Source organism: Dermochelys coriacea, chromosome 1 (genome assembly GCF_009764565.3).
Source record: "Dermochelys coriacea isolate rDerCor1 chromosome 1, rDerCor1.pri.v4, whole genome shotgun sequence".
NCBI classification, from domain to species: domain Eukaryota; kingdom Metazoa; phylum Chordata; order Testudines; family Dermochelyidae; genus Dermochelys; species Dermochelys coriacea.
Genome location: NC_050068.2, coordinates 156,633,278 through 156,652,373, shown reverse-complemented (window position 1 = coordinate 156,652,373; position 19,096 = coordinate 156,633,278). Strand labels below are relative to the sequence as shown.

At 40.2% G+C, this 19,096-nt stretch overlaps 1 protein-coding gene across 4 annotated transcripts in view; it reads left to right on the top strand.

Moving 5' to 3' along the window:
• AGPAT3 (1-acylglycerol-3-phosphate O-acyltransferase 3) overlaps positions 1-19,096 on the top strand; it is a 137,247-nt gene that overhangs the window by 104,470 nt on the left and 13,681 nt on the right. For 3 of the 4 annotated variants that reach the window (XM_038387429.2, XM_043506541.1, XM_038387431.2), the window contains exons 2-5: positions 1,650-1,876; positions 11,052-11,221; positions 11,441-11,602; positions 18,434-18,587. In XM_038387429.2, coding sequence (XP_038243357.1) covers positions 1,699-1,876; positions 11,052-11,221; positions 11,441-11,602; positions 18,434-18,587 — 664 coding nt within the window. In that variant the 5' untranslated portion in view covers positions 1,650-1,698. Of the gene's footprint in view, positions 1-1,646; positions 1,877-11,051; positions 11,222-11,440; positions 11,603-18,433; positions 18,588-19,096 lie in introns of all 4 variants that reach the window. The other variant, XM_043506530.1, reaches the window with a different exon arrangement.

The following is a 19,096-nucleotide window of genomic DNA, read 5'->3' as shown; positions in this document are numbered from 1 at the left end:
GCACTGACATAGGTCCAAAACAGCCAGACATTCATACTCATGTAACTTTACCCATTGAATTCAATGGGATGTAAAATTATTCCTATGCATAAATGTTGGCAGAATCAGGCAAAGACTGGAGTGTCATCTTTGCCTTCTAGGAATAACTCCCATGTTCATTTTCTTTGCACACTACCAGGGTAGCCCCCATGGCTTCTTTTTCCTGTGTGCTCCTTTCCTGGTGACGTTGTATGTAAGTGTGCATCTGTTTTGTTAGGTTACAGAGCTTAATTTATATCTATTTCTTACCTCCTGTCTGGAGGAAAACTTGTTTTTCACCTTTGCAGGTGATTAATACCTTGATACAGACTTTAAAACATATTTTCAGTACACATACATAACTCCTTACATAGTATCTATATGTACAGTTCACAACAATATTAAGGACCAGGGTGACACCGGCTTTCCTTTTAGACCTCACATAATGTTTTTTGGTGAACCAAAATGTACATACTGTACCAGTTCCTGTAACCCCTTGCTAGTTGGTATTAAGCACTTCTTGGGTCACAAAGCTGAAAAACGGAGAAGATAACAGACTTGCCTAAGAGCTGGAATTAGAATTTGGGAATATAGTCGAACCTCAGAATTACGAACACCAGAGTTACAAACTGACTAGACAACCACGCACCTCATTTGGAACTGGAAGTATGCAACCAGGCAGCAACAAAGACCAAAAAAAAAAAAAAAGGAAATACAGTACAGTACTAAACTACTAAAAAATAAAGGGAAAGCAGCATTTTTCTTCTGCATAGTAAAGTTGCAAAGCTGTATTAAGTCAATGTTCAGTTGTAAACTTTTGAAAGAACCACTATAACATTTTGTTCAGAGCTTTGAACATTTCAGAGTTACGAACAACCTCCTTTCCTGAGGTGTTCGTAACTCTGAGGTTCTGCTATACTTGATTTCCATTTCCATTCTTAGTCCGCTAGACCATACGGCCTCTCTTCGTGCAGCACTGTTTTTTCTAAAGTGAAATTTGTCATAGTGGGAAGGTCCCACTCAGTGAATGGGCCACTGCTCTACTCTCTAAACAAAACAGATGCATAGCACAGCCGCCATCCTCTCTGTGCTTCTGCAGTGATGGCCTTTTGTGCTTGTTCTGAATAGGTCAGTGTGGAGAACAAGCTTTGGGGACAGGCCATGAATGGATCCACACTTACACAGGTGCTAGGCACTCCACTAATTTTGGCCCAGAGGGGCAACAGCCACTATTCCAGTTCACAGACAGGAACAAGCAGCTGTGGAGGTGCTGCAGTGCAGCCTGCTCTCAGATTGGGGATTTTTTCTTTATTTTAATTTTTGGTCTCATCACAAAGCCTTGTTACTTGGAGTTTGTGTGAAGAAAGGTGAAATTCAGCAGCAGCAGCAGCCAGAATAATTTTTCTCAGATGGTTAAAAGTTCTAGATAACTAGATTCTTACTTAAAGTGGTTTGCATCATTGGCTAAATAATGATTGCCCCGCTACCAAAAATACCTGAATAAAAGAGGCCTGTAGGCTGGTGGTTTTCCTCTTCCTGCTGTCAGACAGAGAAATAACACTCTCCTAGATTTCTTTTCCAGAGGTTGGTAACTTTAGTCTCAATGAGATTTTCTTTTCTCTCTCTTTCAGGACGGTTATTCTGAGCGAAGGACCCTGCAAGGCCTACTAAGTGGTTATCATGGGGTTAATTGCATTTTTGAAGACCCAGTTTATAGTTCATCTCCTCATTGGGTTTGTCTTCGTTGTGAGTGGGTTGATCATTAACTTCGTCCAACTATGCACACTAATCCTCTGGCCTATAAACAAGCAGTTTTATCGCCGAATAAACTGTCGCCTTGCCTATTCGCTCTGGAGCCGTGAGTATACTATGATGGGGATGAGGTCATAAAAAATTATTGAATAGAGTTTTGGTAAATCCTGGGGCTGTCGATTAATCGCAGCTAACTCACTCCATTAACTCAAAAAAATTAATCATGATTAATCACACAGTTAAACAATAGAATCCCAATTGAAATTTATTAAATGTTTTTGGATGTTTTTCTACATTTTCAAATACATTGGCTTCAGTTACAACACAGAATACAAAATGTACAATGCTCGTTTTCTGTTATTTTGTATTACAAATATTTGCACTGTAAAACTGATAAAAGAAATTGTATTTTTCAGTTCACCTCATATAAATACTGTAGTGCAATCTCTTTGTCGTGAAAGTTTAATTCACAAATATAGGTTTTTTTGTTTATTACATAACTGCACTCAAAAACCAAACAATGTAAAACTTTAGAGCTTATAAGTCCACTCAGTCCTACTTCTTGTTCAGCCAACTGCTAAGACAAACAAGTTTGTTTACATTTACATTGGAGATAATGCTGCCTGCTTCTTATTTACATGTCACCTGAAAGTGAGAACAGGCGTTTGCATGGCACTTCTGCAGCTGGCATTGCAAGGTATTTACGTGCCAGATGTGCTAAACATTCGCATGCCTCTTCATGCTTCGGCCCCCATTCCAGAGACGTGTTTCCATGCTGATGATGTTCATTAAAAAAATAATGCGTTAATTAAATATGTTACTGAACTCCTTGGGGAGAATTGTATGCCTCCTGCTGTTTTATCTGTATTCTGCCATATATTTCTAGTTATAGCAGTCTTGGATGATGACCCAGCACCTGTTGTTCATTTTAAGAACACTTTCACTTTGACAAAATGCAAGGAAGGTACCAATATGAGATTTCTAAGGATAAATACAGCACTCAATCCAAGGTTTAAGAATCTGAAGTGCCTTCCAAAATCTGAGAAGAACAAGGCATGGAGCATGCTTTCAGATGTCTTAAAAGAGCAGCAGTGTGATGCAGAAACTACAGAACCCAAACCACCAAAAAAGAAAATCAGTCTTCTGCTGGTGGCATCTGACTTAGATGATGAAAATGAACATTCATTGGTCCGCACTGTTTCGAATCATTATCTAGCAGAACCTGTCATCAGCATGGACACGTCCTCTGGAATGATGGTTGAAGCATGAAGGCACATATGAATCTTCAGCGCATCTGGCACGTAAATATCATGCGACACTGGCTATGACAGTGCCATGTGAATGCCTGTTCTCAATTTCAGGTGACATTGTAAATAAGAAACGGATAGCATTATCTCCTGCAAATGTAAACAAACTTGTTTGTCTTAGCAGTTGGCTGCACAAGAAGTAGGACTGAGTGGAGTTGTAGGCTCTAAAGTTTATCACATTTTTTATTTTTGAATGCAGGTTTTTTTGTACATAATGCTACATTTGTAAGTTCAACTTTCATGATAAATAGATTGCACTACAATATTTGTAATGGGGGAATTGAAAAATACTATTTCTTTTGTTTTTTACAGTGCAAATATTTGTAATAAAAATAAATATAAAGTGAGCACTGTACATTTTGTATTCTGTGTAGAAATTAAAATCAATATATTTAAAAATGTAGAAAACATCCAACAATATGTAAATAATTGGTATTCTTTTATTGTTTAATAATGCCATTAATCACAATTAATTTTTTTAATTGCTTGACAGCCCTAGTAAATCCTGAAACATATTGGAAAAAGAGCATCAAGTTAGATCACCACCACACCTACGTGTGACTTCATTGACACTCCTAAAGGACTGGCAGGTCAAGCCCGTCAATGATCTCCTGCTGCCCTGTCTGGTGGGAAATGAATACACTTTCTCTTCTAAATATTTTCTAGATTCCATGCAGAAATCTCTGTTAATGCAACATTAAAAGGACATAGTCTTCCTCTTCTTGTGCCCTATGTTTTGCTGCCTTGTCTCCTATCACAAGCAACTCTTTGCCTTTTCTTCCACTGCCCCTTGTGCTTGGCCCTGTGAATGGTACTATGTTGCTCTCAGGGCCATCCTTAGGATTTATGGGGCCCTACATAGTATTATTAAACTTGTGCTCTTATGCTCCATTGAAGGGGGTCCCCAGCCGGTGCCACTGACCCCAGTGTGTCAAGGGGGCCTAACCAGCACCCCTGCCCGTGGAATCCCAGAACCCCCCCATTGCTGACACACACCAAGCTTCGTACGCAGCAGACACTGTGGCAGCAGCTCAAGGCAGGCTTCTCGCTGTCACATGGGGGCTGCATCTTGCCAGAGCCCACGGCCCTCCAGCAGCCCCTAGCCACTCTTGGCTCACCACGAGCATTTTGACAGGAAGTAGCAAGCAGTAATAACAACAATAATACGTGTGTGTGTGTGAGAGAGAGACAGAGACAGAGACAGAGCCAGTGTATGTGACTGTGTGTGTGTTTGAGACTGTGTGTGTATGTGACAATCTGTACTGGGGGACTGTGACTTGTGAGAGGCAGAGTGTATGTGGGTGTGAGAGCCAGTCTGTGTGTGAGAGAGACTCTGTGTGTGTGTGTGTGTGTGTGTGTGTGTGTGTTAGGGCAGTGTGAGAGACAGTGAGTGCACTGTCACTTTAAGTCCCCCTCTCCCTCCCTCTTCGGCTTAGCTTTCCCCCTTTCCCCCGCTGACTCACGTGGAAGTTTCACTCCTCCTGTCCTGGCCCCAGGGAGGGACTCTGCTCCGGGCAGCCGTGGGCTGCGCCGCCAGTGATTGGCTGTGCTGACCTGGGCTCCCCAGGGCTGGAGCAGCAGAGCCAGAGGCTGGAGCCCTTGGCCAGCCAGCTGAGGAGCAAGTGAGGGAGGGGGCAGGGTTGGGGGTGGGGAGAAGCCTGCCAGCCCAGCGTGCGGGAGGGGCTGGAGAAGAGAGGATTCCAGCCTCGGCCAGCGAGGGGAATGGTGCCCCAAATTTTTGGGTGCCCTGCACAGCCATGTATGCTGCATATGCCTTAGGACGGTCCTGGTTGCTCTCCTTCTTCACAACCTTCCCCAAAACTCCCTTACTTCATTGGGCTCCACTCCAGCACTCCTGCTCTCTTCCGGGACTTTGTTCACTATTTAATATGGGGCACAATTTCCAATATGGGTGTCTAACATTAGACTCCTAAATCCGTATTTAGGCACCTACCTCAGTGGCCTGATTTTCAAAAAGGGCTATTTACTTTAGTGGGACCTACTGGGTGCTCAGCACTCTTGAAAATCAGATCATTAAGGTAGGCGTCTCAACAGGGATTTAGGCTTCTAACATTAGATGTTAACATTTAAAAAATCATGGGCTCAAAACGTTATAAACAAATGTACTCTGTAGCAAGAGCGATGGAAGCTTTCTAAAAGTAGGAGGGCCACCGGTGCCCTGCCGCGCGGCCTCTTCCCCCGAGGCCCCACCCCTACACCACCTCTTCCCCCACCCCAAGGCTCCGCCGCCCACCCATGCCTCTCCACCCCCTCCCCCATCACTTGCCCTTATGGTAAAAATTGGTGGGGTCATGGCCCCCTGGCTCCCCTGTTTCATCATCCATGCTGTAATATCTAAAATATAGATCAAATGGTAGGGGCAGGAAGAAAACTGCCAGAGAAGAATGTTGTTTTCAAGTTTATAGGAGGATATTTCAAAAAATACTTATTTTTTTATATTTCACTGTGTCCCTTTAATATATCAGAGCACAGCCCTGCAAACCTTTACTCACTCAAGTAATCGTATTGACTTCACTGGGAGAATGGCCTTCCTGTGTCATCAAGGCTTGGTTTGCAAATGTAGGTTCTTAATTTGTACAAGAAGTAAATATTAAGCATGGAGAGTTATCCACTGTATACCAGCTAAAAACAGATTAGTTTTTAAAATGCCTATATCAATCTATTGACTATATTGAAAATACCATATACTTATGCTCCAAAAGGAACGTAGCAGTTGAGCAAGATCCTAGGTGCAATCCAATTATAGCATTTTATGTGTTACTACTATACTTTTAAAATCTGTGAGAAATTAAACTATGAAAGTCAAGGTTTATAATGTAAACACAATCTCAGCCTTAACAGTGCTAATGGCCTGTAATGGAAAAGCTGACAGAACTTGAATTGTGGTTTATAATGAAGAAAGTAATACAGCCTTATAAACCTAGCAGGACAAGTGTTGCCATTCATAACATAAATAAGGAATACTGACTAACGTATTTCGGGAGTGGAGCTATAGTTTGCATTCCATTCTACATGGTTGGTTTTGGTCACTTATTTATAAAAATTTCTTTTAAGCTGATGTTTCTCGTGCCAGTTCTCAGCTCAAAGATAACTTTTTAAAAAAGCAAGTTCAATAAAAGCCACTCAGTCCAGCTTTGTGCACTATAACTTTTTTCTTGGTTTTATGAGGTGTACTTAGTATTGTAATACTTATCCATGGCAACTGTTATGTCATGTGGCTGACATGGGTCATTGTAGAACCGATGGTATCCCAGATATAATACACTTCAGGTGATTCAGGATAACTGGCAGTAGTGATAGAACAAGAAAACCCAAGCTGGACTTAAACTGTGATCTTGGCATTTGCAGAGTCACTGTGACAGATATTGCAACCCACTGCAGTACCTGTGTATTAAATTTATGAAGGGTTTATGTATGAATGTGTTCTTCTCCATGGAGGAGGGTTACCACAACTCCACCAGGAACTAAAAACAGTGGGGGAGTGATCAAGGCGAGTCACTGAGACTGAAGAACTCTAGGGAGGTACCACCCCGGGACTATTTTGCATACACTGGTTCAAAGTGGGTTTTCCAGAGACTCAAAGAAAGAGCTCTTGCTATACAGAGGCTGAGTTTGAAGTGACACAGTGCCGTCTTTCTGAACCAGCAAACCAACGTTAACTTTTTTCCAAGGGGTCCGATCCCGCTGAAGGATTGGAAGTACTTTGGCCCCATAAGATGGATGTGTTTTTCTTGATATGTTTAGTGTGGGTTTAAATCTGTTTATTTTTTATACATTTTTCTCTGTAAAACTTTTTCAGTAAGAATAAATGTCCCTGCTTAGAAAAAACATGGCTTACTGGTAAACCACACCTGTCGTAGCCCTCGGAGTGAAAGCAGAGCCCAGCCACAGGCTGTTAGCAGACTGGCTTGCTGGGGATAATACAGTGTAAGGCAGGGGTCTGTGCAGCCTTAAAACTGCTGATCAGAAAGGAGTGGGACAAGGGTCCCTACCCAGAGACAGGTCATGGCAGGAGTTCTGAAACCTGAGTGGGCACTCTGGAGTAGACTGGTGGGAGAATACAGATGTAGGGCCCCTGAAACTGTAACAGTCACCATTTGGGGGGAAACATTTCCACTTTGATGTGGAATTATTGAGTGACAGTAAACGTAACACCGCAATGCCATGTTTACAGAATCACTTTTCAGAGTACAGCCATGCTTTAGAACAAAGGCTACTGCATCTTCGACTCAAGGTGTTGAGCTCTTTGTTTGTTGCCCCATGCAGTGAATTTAGAAGAGTGTCAGTCTAAATTTGTATTTTTTGTTTGGTTTGTTGTTTGTGGGTTATTTGGTTGGTTGGTTTTTTGCCACCAGTGTAACATTAGTTATCACTTTTTGACTAGAACTTGCCAGCTGTGGTAGCTGTGATATACATTATTAGGAAGATTATTTGGAGTGGAAGTTATTCACACATGTACTCAATTTCAGGAAGCTTGAATCTCTTGCTCTAACACATCTTAACTAAAATGGTCAGTATGGTGCTTTGGTGAATACCACCTTCCTGTAGTAAACCAGTGCTGGAATGTCTCTCAGGCTCCCTACAAATAGAAAACTTCAGAACATATTTAATTTATGAAGATAATCTGTATTTCAGTGTTAGTTCTCTTCAAATGACTCATGCTTATTAATAGGGCAGTATGCTTAGTTTAGTCCAGTTGTAAAAATAATATCTTAAAATCTTGGTATCTTGAAACTACTGTCCTCTTCACTCTAGAGCAATAGACAGATGTATCCTGCCACTCTTTGGCCTACTTTGTTTCTGGATGATTGTCCTCTCGGGAGGCAACAGGAGCCCCTCTTCTGACAAGCTGAAGCTCTAGAATCCAAGAGGGGTTGGGCTAAATTATAAGCATTTTTTTTTTTGTTAAAATGAAATCTTGTTGGCTCGCAGGCAGTTAGAGCGAGTGTCCAAACCATCCTGTAAACAAAAAACAATATTTAAGAGAATAGGCCATAGCATTGACAGGATCAGTTTGAGACTAAATATCTGGAGCCCAATCCTTTTTTTAAAAAAATCACCAAAAGAAATAAAAGCTCCACTCCTTGATGTATATGCATCATATATCAGTGCTTCCTCGTAGTAACTCCCCTGTTCCCCAACCCTCATATCTTAGTATGAGCGCCAGGAAAAATCTCACAAGAATATTTCAGAGTAAATGGTGGGAATGCTCTCATACCAATGGATCCATGTCTGGCTCTGTTGAATTTTTGTTCTCTTTGGAGAGGAGAGCTCAGGTGCAGCTTCCATCCTTTTTTTAATGAAGATTTTTTTAAGAGCAGAGAGTGGAGTTTGATACAGGAGATGTAGTAACATTAATCTCCAGAAAGAGATAGGCAATTTGTCTTGTGTCTAGCATAATAAGGTTCATTTTCTGGCTGCATAAAGGAGCAAGTTATTGACTAGTCAGCAGGATTAAGACTAGGTGCTGTGGAATAACACGCTGAAGTCACTAAATAATCCTCCAGTAACCTGAGCTCCAAATATATTAAATCCAAGGACAGCTCCATCAGTGGTGGGCCCACTTAGTGACATCCCCCACTTCTTGCATTTTAAATACACTGGACTAGATCCGGCTGCATACCTGCTACAGTGAGGGTGGTGGTGGTATTTGTATCATGCCTAAGGACACAAAATGAGGATCAAGGCTACATGCTGTGCAGACATGCAGGAAAGACAGTCTGTGTCCCAAAATGTTTTGCAATGTGGAATATGACAAGACCTAAATGGATGGATACGATTTTTTTTAAAAAGGGGTTGAGGAGGACGACAGCTACGATGAAATGTAGTCTAGTTGTTAGTTTATATTGAGTCCCCTGTACAGTTGCTTCAGACATTTTATAACAACACAACAAGGTTTTACTCCATCTCTTATATATATTTGACTGTTTAATTCTTTATATAGATGATGTAATAAGAGTTTTACTGATCTCAACAGTGGCTAAGATTTCTTCCACAGGATAGCAAGATAATTCTATTTAAGGTTTACATATTGGTGCATTATATATGTTGAAGCACTAAGTTAGTATGACAGGTTTCAGAGTAGAAGCCATGTTAGTCTGTATTTGCAAAAAGAAAAGGAGTACTTGTGGCACTTAGAGACTAACAAATTTATTTGAGCATAAGCTTTCGTGAGCTACAGCTCACTTCATCAGATGCTGTAGCTCACGAAAGCTTATGCTCAAATAAATTTGTTAGTCTCTAAGATGCCACAAGTACTCCTTTTCTTTTTAACTTAGTATGGGAATAGTTTAAAGTATACCAGAGGTTTATTCACAAATCTCTCACTGATACCACCAAACATGCACTTAATTGATGCATTTCATCACTTAGAAAATAGGGCTGGCCAGAGAAACTGTAGTTGTAAATTATGCATCCCTGTTGATATTCTCATTTCCTCCCCTCTTTAAATCACAGTGGGAAAGAGTCAGACTTGACGTACAAGTTACATTAGTCTCTTCAAGCCCATAAAGGGGCTCTGAATAAATGAGATATAAGTGAATAGGCTTGTGGATATGGCAAGAAAAGCAATTTAGATAATCAGTCCTGGAGAATCTAACCCCTCTTTGATTAACATAGAGCAGTGGTTCTCAGTTTTTTTCCATACTCAGACTCCTCTGAGTCTGCCTCATGTCTAGTCTGGATCAAAATTGGACCCCAGCCCATTTAGCAATATGGGAAGGGCAGGCTGGAGACCTTGCTACCACTAGGTGAGAAGTCCTCACATAGAGAGACACTGCCCCAACTCATCCAGCTAGTGCCTTATGAAACAAAGCTGAAGTGCAAAGCTACATTAAAAAAGAAAAGGAGTACTTGTGGCACCTTAGAGACTAACAAATTTATTTGAGCATAAGCTTTCGTAAGCTACAGCTCACTTCATCGGATGCATCCGATGAAGTGAGCTGTAGCTCACGAAAGCTTATGCTCAAATAAATTTGTTAGTCTCTAAGGTGCCACAAGTACTCCTTTTTATTTTTTGCGAATACAGGCTAACACGGCTGCTACTCTGAAAGCTACATTAGTGAATGTTCTATTGATGGTGGGAATTCTAAATATGCAGGAGAAGAGAAGGAAAGATGAAAAGGGGTGGGTAATGAATGTGACATCAGAGAGAAAGATGAAATGGAGGGAAGGATAGAAGAAACACAAATGTAGAAGAAGAGTTAGAGACGGGAGGAGGAAAAGGATCTTTCTCTTTCCTTCTTTTGTAGACTAAATAAAGGAGAAGCAATTTCTCCTTCTGTTCTTACCCAGTAATTTCTCTGAACTCTTCCCAATCTTCCCCCATATGTCTCTGGCTTTGTGTTGGTAACCCTAATACAGAATTATTACAGTCATGTGTTTAATATTAAAATATACTGCAGAAATTCTTGTAGCATTTATCCATTAAAAGCCCATTATATTGGTTTGTTTACCTCAATCAAGCATATTTCATATGAACTCAGTGGAAACATTAGGTTGAGTCTATGTATAATTTGTGTTCCACCTGGGAGGAGATGTATCCATTTAGTAGAAAGGTCTACTGCTGAAAGGCCTGCTTTCAGGTTCCAGGGTGGGGGGGCGGGGAGGGGATGGTTGGTGTTTGTGGAATCTTGAATGTACGTTGAGCAACAATAACAATCAGGTATTTATCCCACGGCCTAAATCCCATTTCAGGATGGTAGCATAAATATGAATGCAGGTTTTCTGGTGTATGTCAGTCTGATAACTCATTTAATCTATAATATAATATAAACCAGCAATCTCAGCAGGATGGATTAAAAAGGTGATAAACATTGTGGTCTAGAAAAGTTTGGAATGGGATTGGGACGGACAGAGGATATTAAACGTGTTTTGGTTACGCATTACACCTAACCTGTGCATTACACCTAACCTGTGTCTTTTTTTCCCCTCCCTCCCCCCAATATTATTCAGAGTTAGTAATGTTGCTGGAATGGTGGTCAGGCACAGAGTGTACTTTATTCTCAGACCAGGCCACAGTGGATAAATTTGGAAAAGAACATGTGATCATCATCTTGAATCACAACTTTGAAATTGACTTCTTGTGTGGTTGGACCATGACTGAACGCTTTGGAGTGTTGGGGGTGAGTGATTCTGTGAACTTTTCCTTAATCTTGATTTAATTTTAAACTCCTGGGTTTGTTTTTTCATTTGTGGTGGGATTTTCAAAAGAACTCCCATTGACTTCAGTGTGGTCTGAGCTAGGCCAGTGCTGAGCACTTTTGAAAATCCCAACCTTAGTGCTTTTGCTTAGATCTGACGTATATAAATAATCAAATGTCATTGGGTGGCGTTTCTTCCAGAGTTCCAAAGTTCTTGCTAAGAAAGAACTGTTGTATGTGCCCTTGATTGGTTGGACGTGGTACTTCCTTGAGATCGTTTTCTGCAAAAGGAAATGGGAAGAAGACAGAGATACAGTTATTAAGGGATTAAAATGTTTGTCTGATTATCCTGAATATATGTGGGTAAGTGTCTGATCCTTTATATATAGTGTCTCCTCTGCTTAGAGTGCAATTATGAGACTATATTTGTGTGGTGTGTCAGCTTCATACTTAAGAGCGCCGCCTTCTTCCTGTGATTACATGTGAAGCATATAGCTATATGCCTTGTTGCAAGTGACTTCATTGCACAATAGCCAGGCTTCTGATCTGTTATTGGCTAGGCATACCATTTTGAAAATTGTTGGTAAACGTGCATAAGAATTTCTCAAAGTATTTAGCAGTAGAAACCTAAGCTTACACGTCTCAAAACTTACAACTTTTTTCCCCCTGCTAAAAGGATAAAGGGACTTTCCATAACTCTTTTTACCCAAAAAATACATTATTCAAGTTTTACTATGGAACTTGTGAATCTAGGATAAATTGTCCAGGCTAAGCTAAACATATTATTTTAAAAAATAGAATATTTTTTTCCTGCAGTAACCTGAAGGGGGGCAGTGGGAGGAGAGATTTACAAAGATTGCAGATTACAATGGAAAGTTTTTGCATCAGTGCATTCTCTTTGCTCTGTGAAATTGTACAGGCGTTTGAGAAACCTGCAAGAATATACAGATGTCTCCAATTGCCTTTGAAGTCCATATCTCCTTTATGTATGCATCCAACAGTTCATTTAGCTCAGTTTTGTGGGGTATATTACAATAATACAACATAATAATTAAACCAGAAAAAAATTTAATATTCTGAAAGTTATTAAACTTTCATGGCTTCACATTTTTGAGCTAATGTATCCATGACTCCTCACCACCAAGAATTTAACTTGATTTGAGTCTATTTAAAAAGAAAAGGAGTACTTGTGGCACCTTAGAGACTAACAAATTTATTTGAGCATAAGCATTCGTGAACTACAGCTCACTTCATCGGATGCATTCCGGAATGCATCCGATGAAGTGAGCTGTAGCTCACGAATGCTTATGCTCAAATAAATTTGTTAGTCTCTAAGGTGCCACAAGTACTCCTTTTCTTTTTGCGGATACAGACTAACACGGCTGCTACTCTGAAACCTATTTAAAAATAAGTTCCATCAGGTTTGAGAACCTGTACAATGCATTTCAGTCTCCAAATGCAACGCTAAAAGGTCCGTATTGTAAATTCCTTCGTGGGCCCAAAGCTTGTCTCCAATAGTACCAGGCACCACTATAAGAGGTGCTGAAAAGATTTTGGCTCCACAGAGCACCTCTCATACCCAGTATATTCCAAAATGTTTTACAAAGTGATTAAACTAGCAATCCAGTGGCTGTGTGATCAGATAAAGTTTACAAACAGTGCTGAACAGAAAAGATTTTCTGAGAACGGAAAAGTTGTTCAGGACAACAGCATTCTCTCCAGCTCTAGCATAATTGTTACTGAAGATTATTTTTTATAGGTGGAGCTAATAGTGATGTCTACAGTTAAACAGAAGATAGCTTCACAGTTTGCATTAAAAGCCCCTGTTGTCAGTTTCCTATGCTTTGGCCATCTGGGCTATGCTTGGTCTCTGCCTCAGACTGAATATTTTTGGAACGTTTTAATGAAAATGGGTGTTGCTTCTGCGAATTAGGCTAGTGAAACAGGTAGTTTTTGCCATTGTTAACAAAATAGTAAAATTAAATAAAACTGCCTCTTTCAAGAGCTCTAGTGCCTCCATTTTGCAGCAGTAGCTTGAAATCTGAAAGGGAAATAGTCTTAGAGTCCATGAGATGTGTTATATATTCCCCATGAAATCCACCCAGATTTGATAGTTATTATAAACCCTCTTAAAATCAACATTTGTACATGCTCAGTAAAGCCTGCTAGAGGCTTGCTAGTACAATCTTTGAACATTCCATCTTCAAAGAGCATACTTCCACCTCTACTAAGTCTCCTAAATGGCAGACAGAGAGCCAGAGCTCCAGACCAGGGGTACAGCAATAGCAGCTACACCTCTCCCCTTGGCTTTGGAAAAGGTGCTCTTGTTTGGGAGTTAGGAGGAAACTGAACTCACAGTCTCAGCTCTTCTACTAACCAGTGTTGATTATGTGCCATTCAGAGCCCTTATGATTGAGCAAGACCTCATCCCCTTTAAGAGGAAGGCAAATATCATTGAGAAGCTTCACAAATAAAAGCAACTGCTGAGAAGTTGGACAAAGTCACTTCTGGCAGACTTTGGAATTGATATTAGGTTTCTAATATGGTACATCTCATCTTTTTAGCCACTCTGTCATTCAGAATGAATGTGCCAGATCTATGTGCTTGGCTATACTCTCTGTAACCACTCGACCACACTCCCTCCAGAGCAAGAAATAGAAATCAGAATTGCTGTCCCCCTCCTCTCATCCAGAAATGGAAACCAGCATCCTTGTTTCCCAACATTTCTCCACTGTCTATAAATAACTGAGTAAGCCACAGGCAAAGTATGTCTTATGTCGCCTTCTAATGGCTGGCCCACATAGAGGATAGATAGCCTCCTACTGCTTCCACTTATTCTTTTAGCTCAAGTAATAGATGTCTGTGCTGCCCAGCTAAAGGTCCAGGTTCCAACCATGCTGATGGTTCAGAGGGTCAGTATGGTTCCAGATGATGGAATTTCTGAAGGCATTCAGTTTCTTTTCAAAAAGCATAGGAAATTATATACAAAAATTCCATTAAAATAACTTTTAGGTTTCACAATCAAGCACTCAAAAGTTAGCAAACGCCAGAATTAAGATTGTCTGTGCAATCTTCACTGGGTCTCCTTGTGTGTTTGCATTATGATAGTCTTTAATTACATAATCACATATTTCAGAGTAGCAGCCGTGTTAGTCTGTATTCACAAAAAGAAAAGGAGTACTTGTGGCACCTTAGAGACTACCAAATTTATTAGAGCATAAGCTTTCGTGAGCTACAGCTCACTTCAGTATTTCTGCCTCATTCAGTGCACAGGATGGACAGTGAAGGAGGCAGAGAGTTGTGAGAAGAGAAGTTATTATGTTTAAGGTGCTGGACTGAAACCCAAGAGAGCTGGGTTCTTCTATTTCTGGCACTGCCACAGATATCCCACATGATGTTTGACAAAGACTTTCATAATACATAACCATGATGGTGTTAAATAAAAGTTGCATTAATAATATTCATTATAGCATTTCCTAACTTTGGAGTACTTGACTTTGCAACCTTAACATTCATGTAACACAGCTTTTTTTTGTATGTAATATTTATATATATTAAAAAGAAAGAGAGAGACACAACAGCACTGTTACATAACAGATGTACAGTGACTATAGCAAAATTGAGAGATTATCTTGGTTTCCACATTTTTAGCAGGACTTACTTTTTAAGCACATGGTGAACTACAGCAACTAAACATAATTTACTGCTGTTATATGTAGAATCAACTTCCCCTTTTTGGCTTTTATATGATGCAGAGCTTTGTGTACACACAAGTTAGGAATGCAGCAGTGCCACGCAGCAAGAGAAGAGAAATGGGGAAATAGGTTCCAGCCACTCAGAATGGCCAAGAATCCAGAGTTCACCCCTGTGGCACCCAGAATAGGTACCTGGTGTTGTCTATTCCTATTAGCTTTGCTCCTGGCTTCATTTCCAAGAGGGGAAGATGTGGAGTGGCAGCCTGGGAGAGTCAGATCAGTCTTCTCTGTATTGTGCTTTTTTTAAGTCGTGTAGTGGAGGGTTTCAGCCTTTGTCAATAGGTGCCCAGAGTGGGGTCAAACAGGTGATGTAAGGGTGAGTCCATCCAGTTTCCCTCCACACCCCTCTTCCCCCCCCCAAAAAAATGAAAATACTTAGATACTTCCAGATAATATATTTGCTTTCAAATGGGCACGTTTATCTTTGAATAGCTTTTCTCACTTGCAGTACCAGCCCCTTGCGTGCTATGACTTTTCAGGATTTTTTTCCTGTAATGCTCTTTCAACTGTAGTCAGTAGTAGTATTAACTTTTTAGACCCATATGACCTTAAATTTGGTACCAGTACTTTCAAAGCTTTACTTTTACATTACCTGTATCAAAATCTGCTCTTCTCTACAAAAGTGCACCTCCCACTTTCCCGCTTTCGTGAGATTTACATAGCAAAAGACCACCCTGGCTTAACCGGGAAGTCTTCAATGATCTGAAACTCAAAAAAGAGGCCTACAAAAAAGTGGAAACTAGGTCAAATTATAAAGGATGAATATAGACAAATACAAGGATGTAGGGACAAAATTAGAAAGGCCAAGGCACAAAATTAGATTAAACTAGCTAGAGACACAAAGGAAACATTCTACAAATACAAGAAAACATTCTACAAATACATTAGAAGCCAGAGGAAGACCAAGGGCAGGGTATATCCATTACTCAATGAGTGGGGAAAAAATAATAACAGAAAATGTGGAAATGGCGGAAGTGCTAAATGACTTTTTTGTTTCAGTTTTCACCAAAAAGGTTAGACGTAGTTGGACATCTAACGTAGTGAATGCCAGTGAAAATGAGGTAGGATCAGAGGCTGAAATAGGGAAAGAAAAAGTTAAAAATTAGTTAGATGAGTTATATGCCTTCAAGTCACCAGGGCCTGGTGAAATGCATCCTAGAATACTCAAGGAGCTGACTGAGGAGATATCTGAACCATTAGTGATTATGTTTGGAAGTCATGGAAGACGGGAGAGATTCCAGAGGACTGGAAAAGGGCAAATATAGTGCCAGCCTATAAAAAGGGAACAACGCGGATTACAGACCAGTCAGTTTAACTTCAGTTCCCGGACAGATAATGGAGCAAATAAGTAAACAATCAATTTGCAAACACCTAGAAGATGATAAGGTGATAAGTAACAGTCAGCATGGATTTGTCAAGAACAAATTATGTCAAACCAACCTAATAGCTTTCTTTGACGGGTTAACAAGCCTTGTAGAAAGTGGGGGAAGCAGTGGATGTGGTATATCTTGACTTTAGTAAGGCTTTTGCTACTATCTCGCATGACCTTATCATAAACAAATGAGGAAAATACAACCTAGGTGGAGCTATTATAAGATGGGTGCATAAATGTTTGGAAAACCATTCCTAGAGAATAGTTAGCAGTGGTTCACAGTCAAGCTGGAAGGGCATATCAAGTGGGGTCCCGCAGGGATTGGTTCTGGTTCTGTTCAATAACTTCATTAGTGATTTAGATAATAGCATAGAGAGTACACTTACGAAGTTTGCGGACAATACCAAGCTGGGAGGAGTTGCAAGTGCTTTGAAGGATATGTTTAAAATTCAAAATGATCTGGACAAATTAGAGAACTGCTCTGAAGTAAATAGGATAAAATTCAATAAGGACAAATACAAAGTGCTCCACTTAGGAAGGAACAATCAGTTTCATACATACAAAATGGGAAATGACTGCCTCGGAAGGCGTATGGGATCTAGGGGTCATAGTGGACCACAAGCTAAATATGAGTCAACAGTGTAACACTGTTGCAAAAAAACAACAACATCATTCTCTGATATAGTAGCAGGAATGTTATAAGCAAGACACAAGAAGTAATTCTTCCACTCTACTCTGCGCTGATTAGGCCTCAACTGGAGCATTGTGTCCAGATCTGGGCACCACATTTCAGGAAAGATGTGGACAAATTTGAGAAAGTCCAGAGAAGAGCAACAAAAAAAAATTAAATGTCTAGAAAACATGACCTATGAGGCAAGATTGCAAAAAATTGGGTTTGTTTATTCTGGAGAAGAGAAGACTGAGAAGGGACATATGAAAGGTTGTTACAAGGAGGAGGGTGAAAAATTGTTCTCCTTAACCTCTGAGGATATGACAAGAAGCAATGGGCTTAAATTGCAACAAGGGCAGTTTAGGTTGGACATTAGGGAAAACTTCCTAACTGTCAGGTTAGGCACTGGAATAAGTTGCCTGGGGAGGTTGTGGAATATCCATTGTTGGAGATTTTTAAGAGCAGGTTAGACAAACACCTGTCAGGGATGGTCTAGATCCGAGGTTCTCAAACTGGGGGTCGGAAGGGGGTTGCGAGTTTATTACATGGAGATTGTGAGCTGTCAGTCTCCAGCCCAAACCCCCTTTTGCCTCCAGCATTTATAATGGTATTAAATATATAAAAAGGTTTATTTATAAGGGGGGGGTTTCACTCGGAGGCTTGCTATGTGGAAGAGGTCACCAGTACAAAAGTTTGAGAACCACTGGTTTGGATTGTACTTAGTCCTGCCATGAGTGCTTGGGACTGAACTAGATGACTTCTCAAAGACCCTTCCAGTCCTACCATTCTATGATCTACATCTTTGAGATAGAAAAGAGAATTTCCTTATTTAGTATTGGAAATTGCTTGTTTCTTGTAGCTGAGCTGGAATTTGAAGCTGAAGTCATGTTCATGCATTTTTGAGTGTTCCTGTGACTTCTAAAGGAAGAAATATTTCAGCTGGAATTGTGCAGGGGGGAGAGAGAATGTGTGTGTGTGTGTGTGTGTGTGTGTGTGTGTGTGTATATATATATATATATATATATATATATATATATATAAAAAACCTATTTGCTTGATTAGAAAATAAACTGATATCCAAAAAGGTGCTTTAAATTTAATTGCGTCTCTGAATATTTGCATGTGTGTTCCGCATTCTTTGAGACCTGGCTCTAATTAGCTGTGTTCTCAAAGCAGATACTGTACAGCAAACTGCTGGTTGTAATTCTCAAATAATATGATCTATTATATTCAATTATGCCATTGGAAAGTTGTAGGATGGCTCTGATGCGTGATAACTATAGAACAAAGGAGGAAATTGTGTGTGTGTGTCCATCCTGTAAGAGCTCCAAATCTGCACTACACAGTAATTTCTTCTTAAGAAAAACTCTTGTTTTTCCTCTTGTTTTGTATGCTAGTTTCTCCTGTATTGTGAAGGAACTCGTTTTACAGAAACCAAGCATCGTATCAGCATGGAGGTGGCTGAATCCAAAGGGTTGCCTAAATTGAAATATCATCTGTTGCCCAGAACCAAAGGTTTTACCACTGCTGTCCAGTGTCTCAGGGGAACAGGTATGGGTGAACTGTTTGTTCTAAACCTTACTAGTAATGTGTGTTATTATATATCATAGTTCAGTATATTCATTGCATTCAGTGAGTAGGTGATAATACAAAGTCAGTATGGCCCTTGGATGACATCAAGATTAAGCTGAAGCACTAGACTCCATTTTCTAAACAATCTTTAAAATGTATTAATTTGTTCTAGTTTAATTTGCAAAAATTAATACTTTCCATCTTTAAAGTGGCAATATACAAACATTGCATAATTATTCAGCTCTCACTCCACTCCTGTGAGCTGTATGCATATTCTCTGCCATAGCTAAGATTGTTAAGTTCAATCCTTGAGGGGGCCGTTTAGGGATCTGGGGCAAAAATTGGGGATTGGTTCTGCTTTGAGCAGGGGGTTGGACTAGATGATCTCCTGAGGTCCCTTCCAACCCTGATATTCTATGATTCTAAGGAGGACATCTGGGTAAATAAAACCTATGGGTTTTGAAATGTTTTGCCAACTGATATTATTA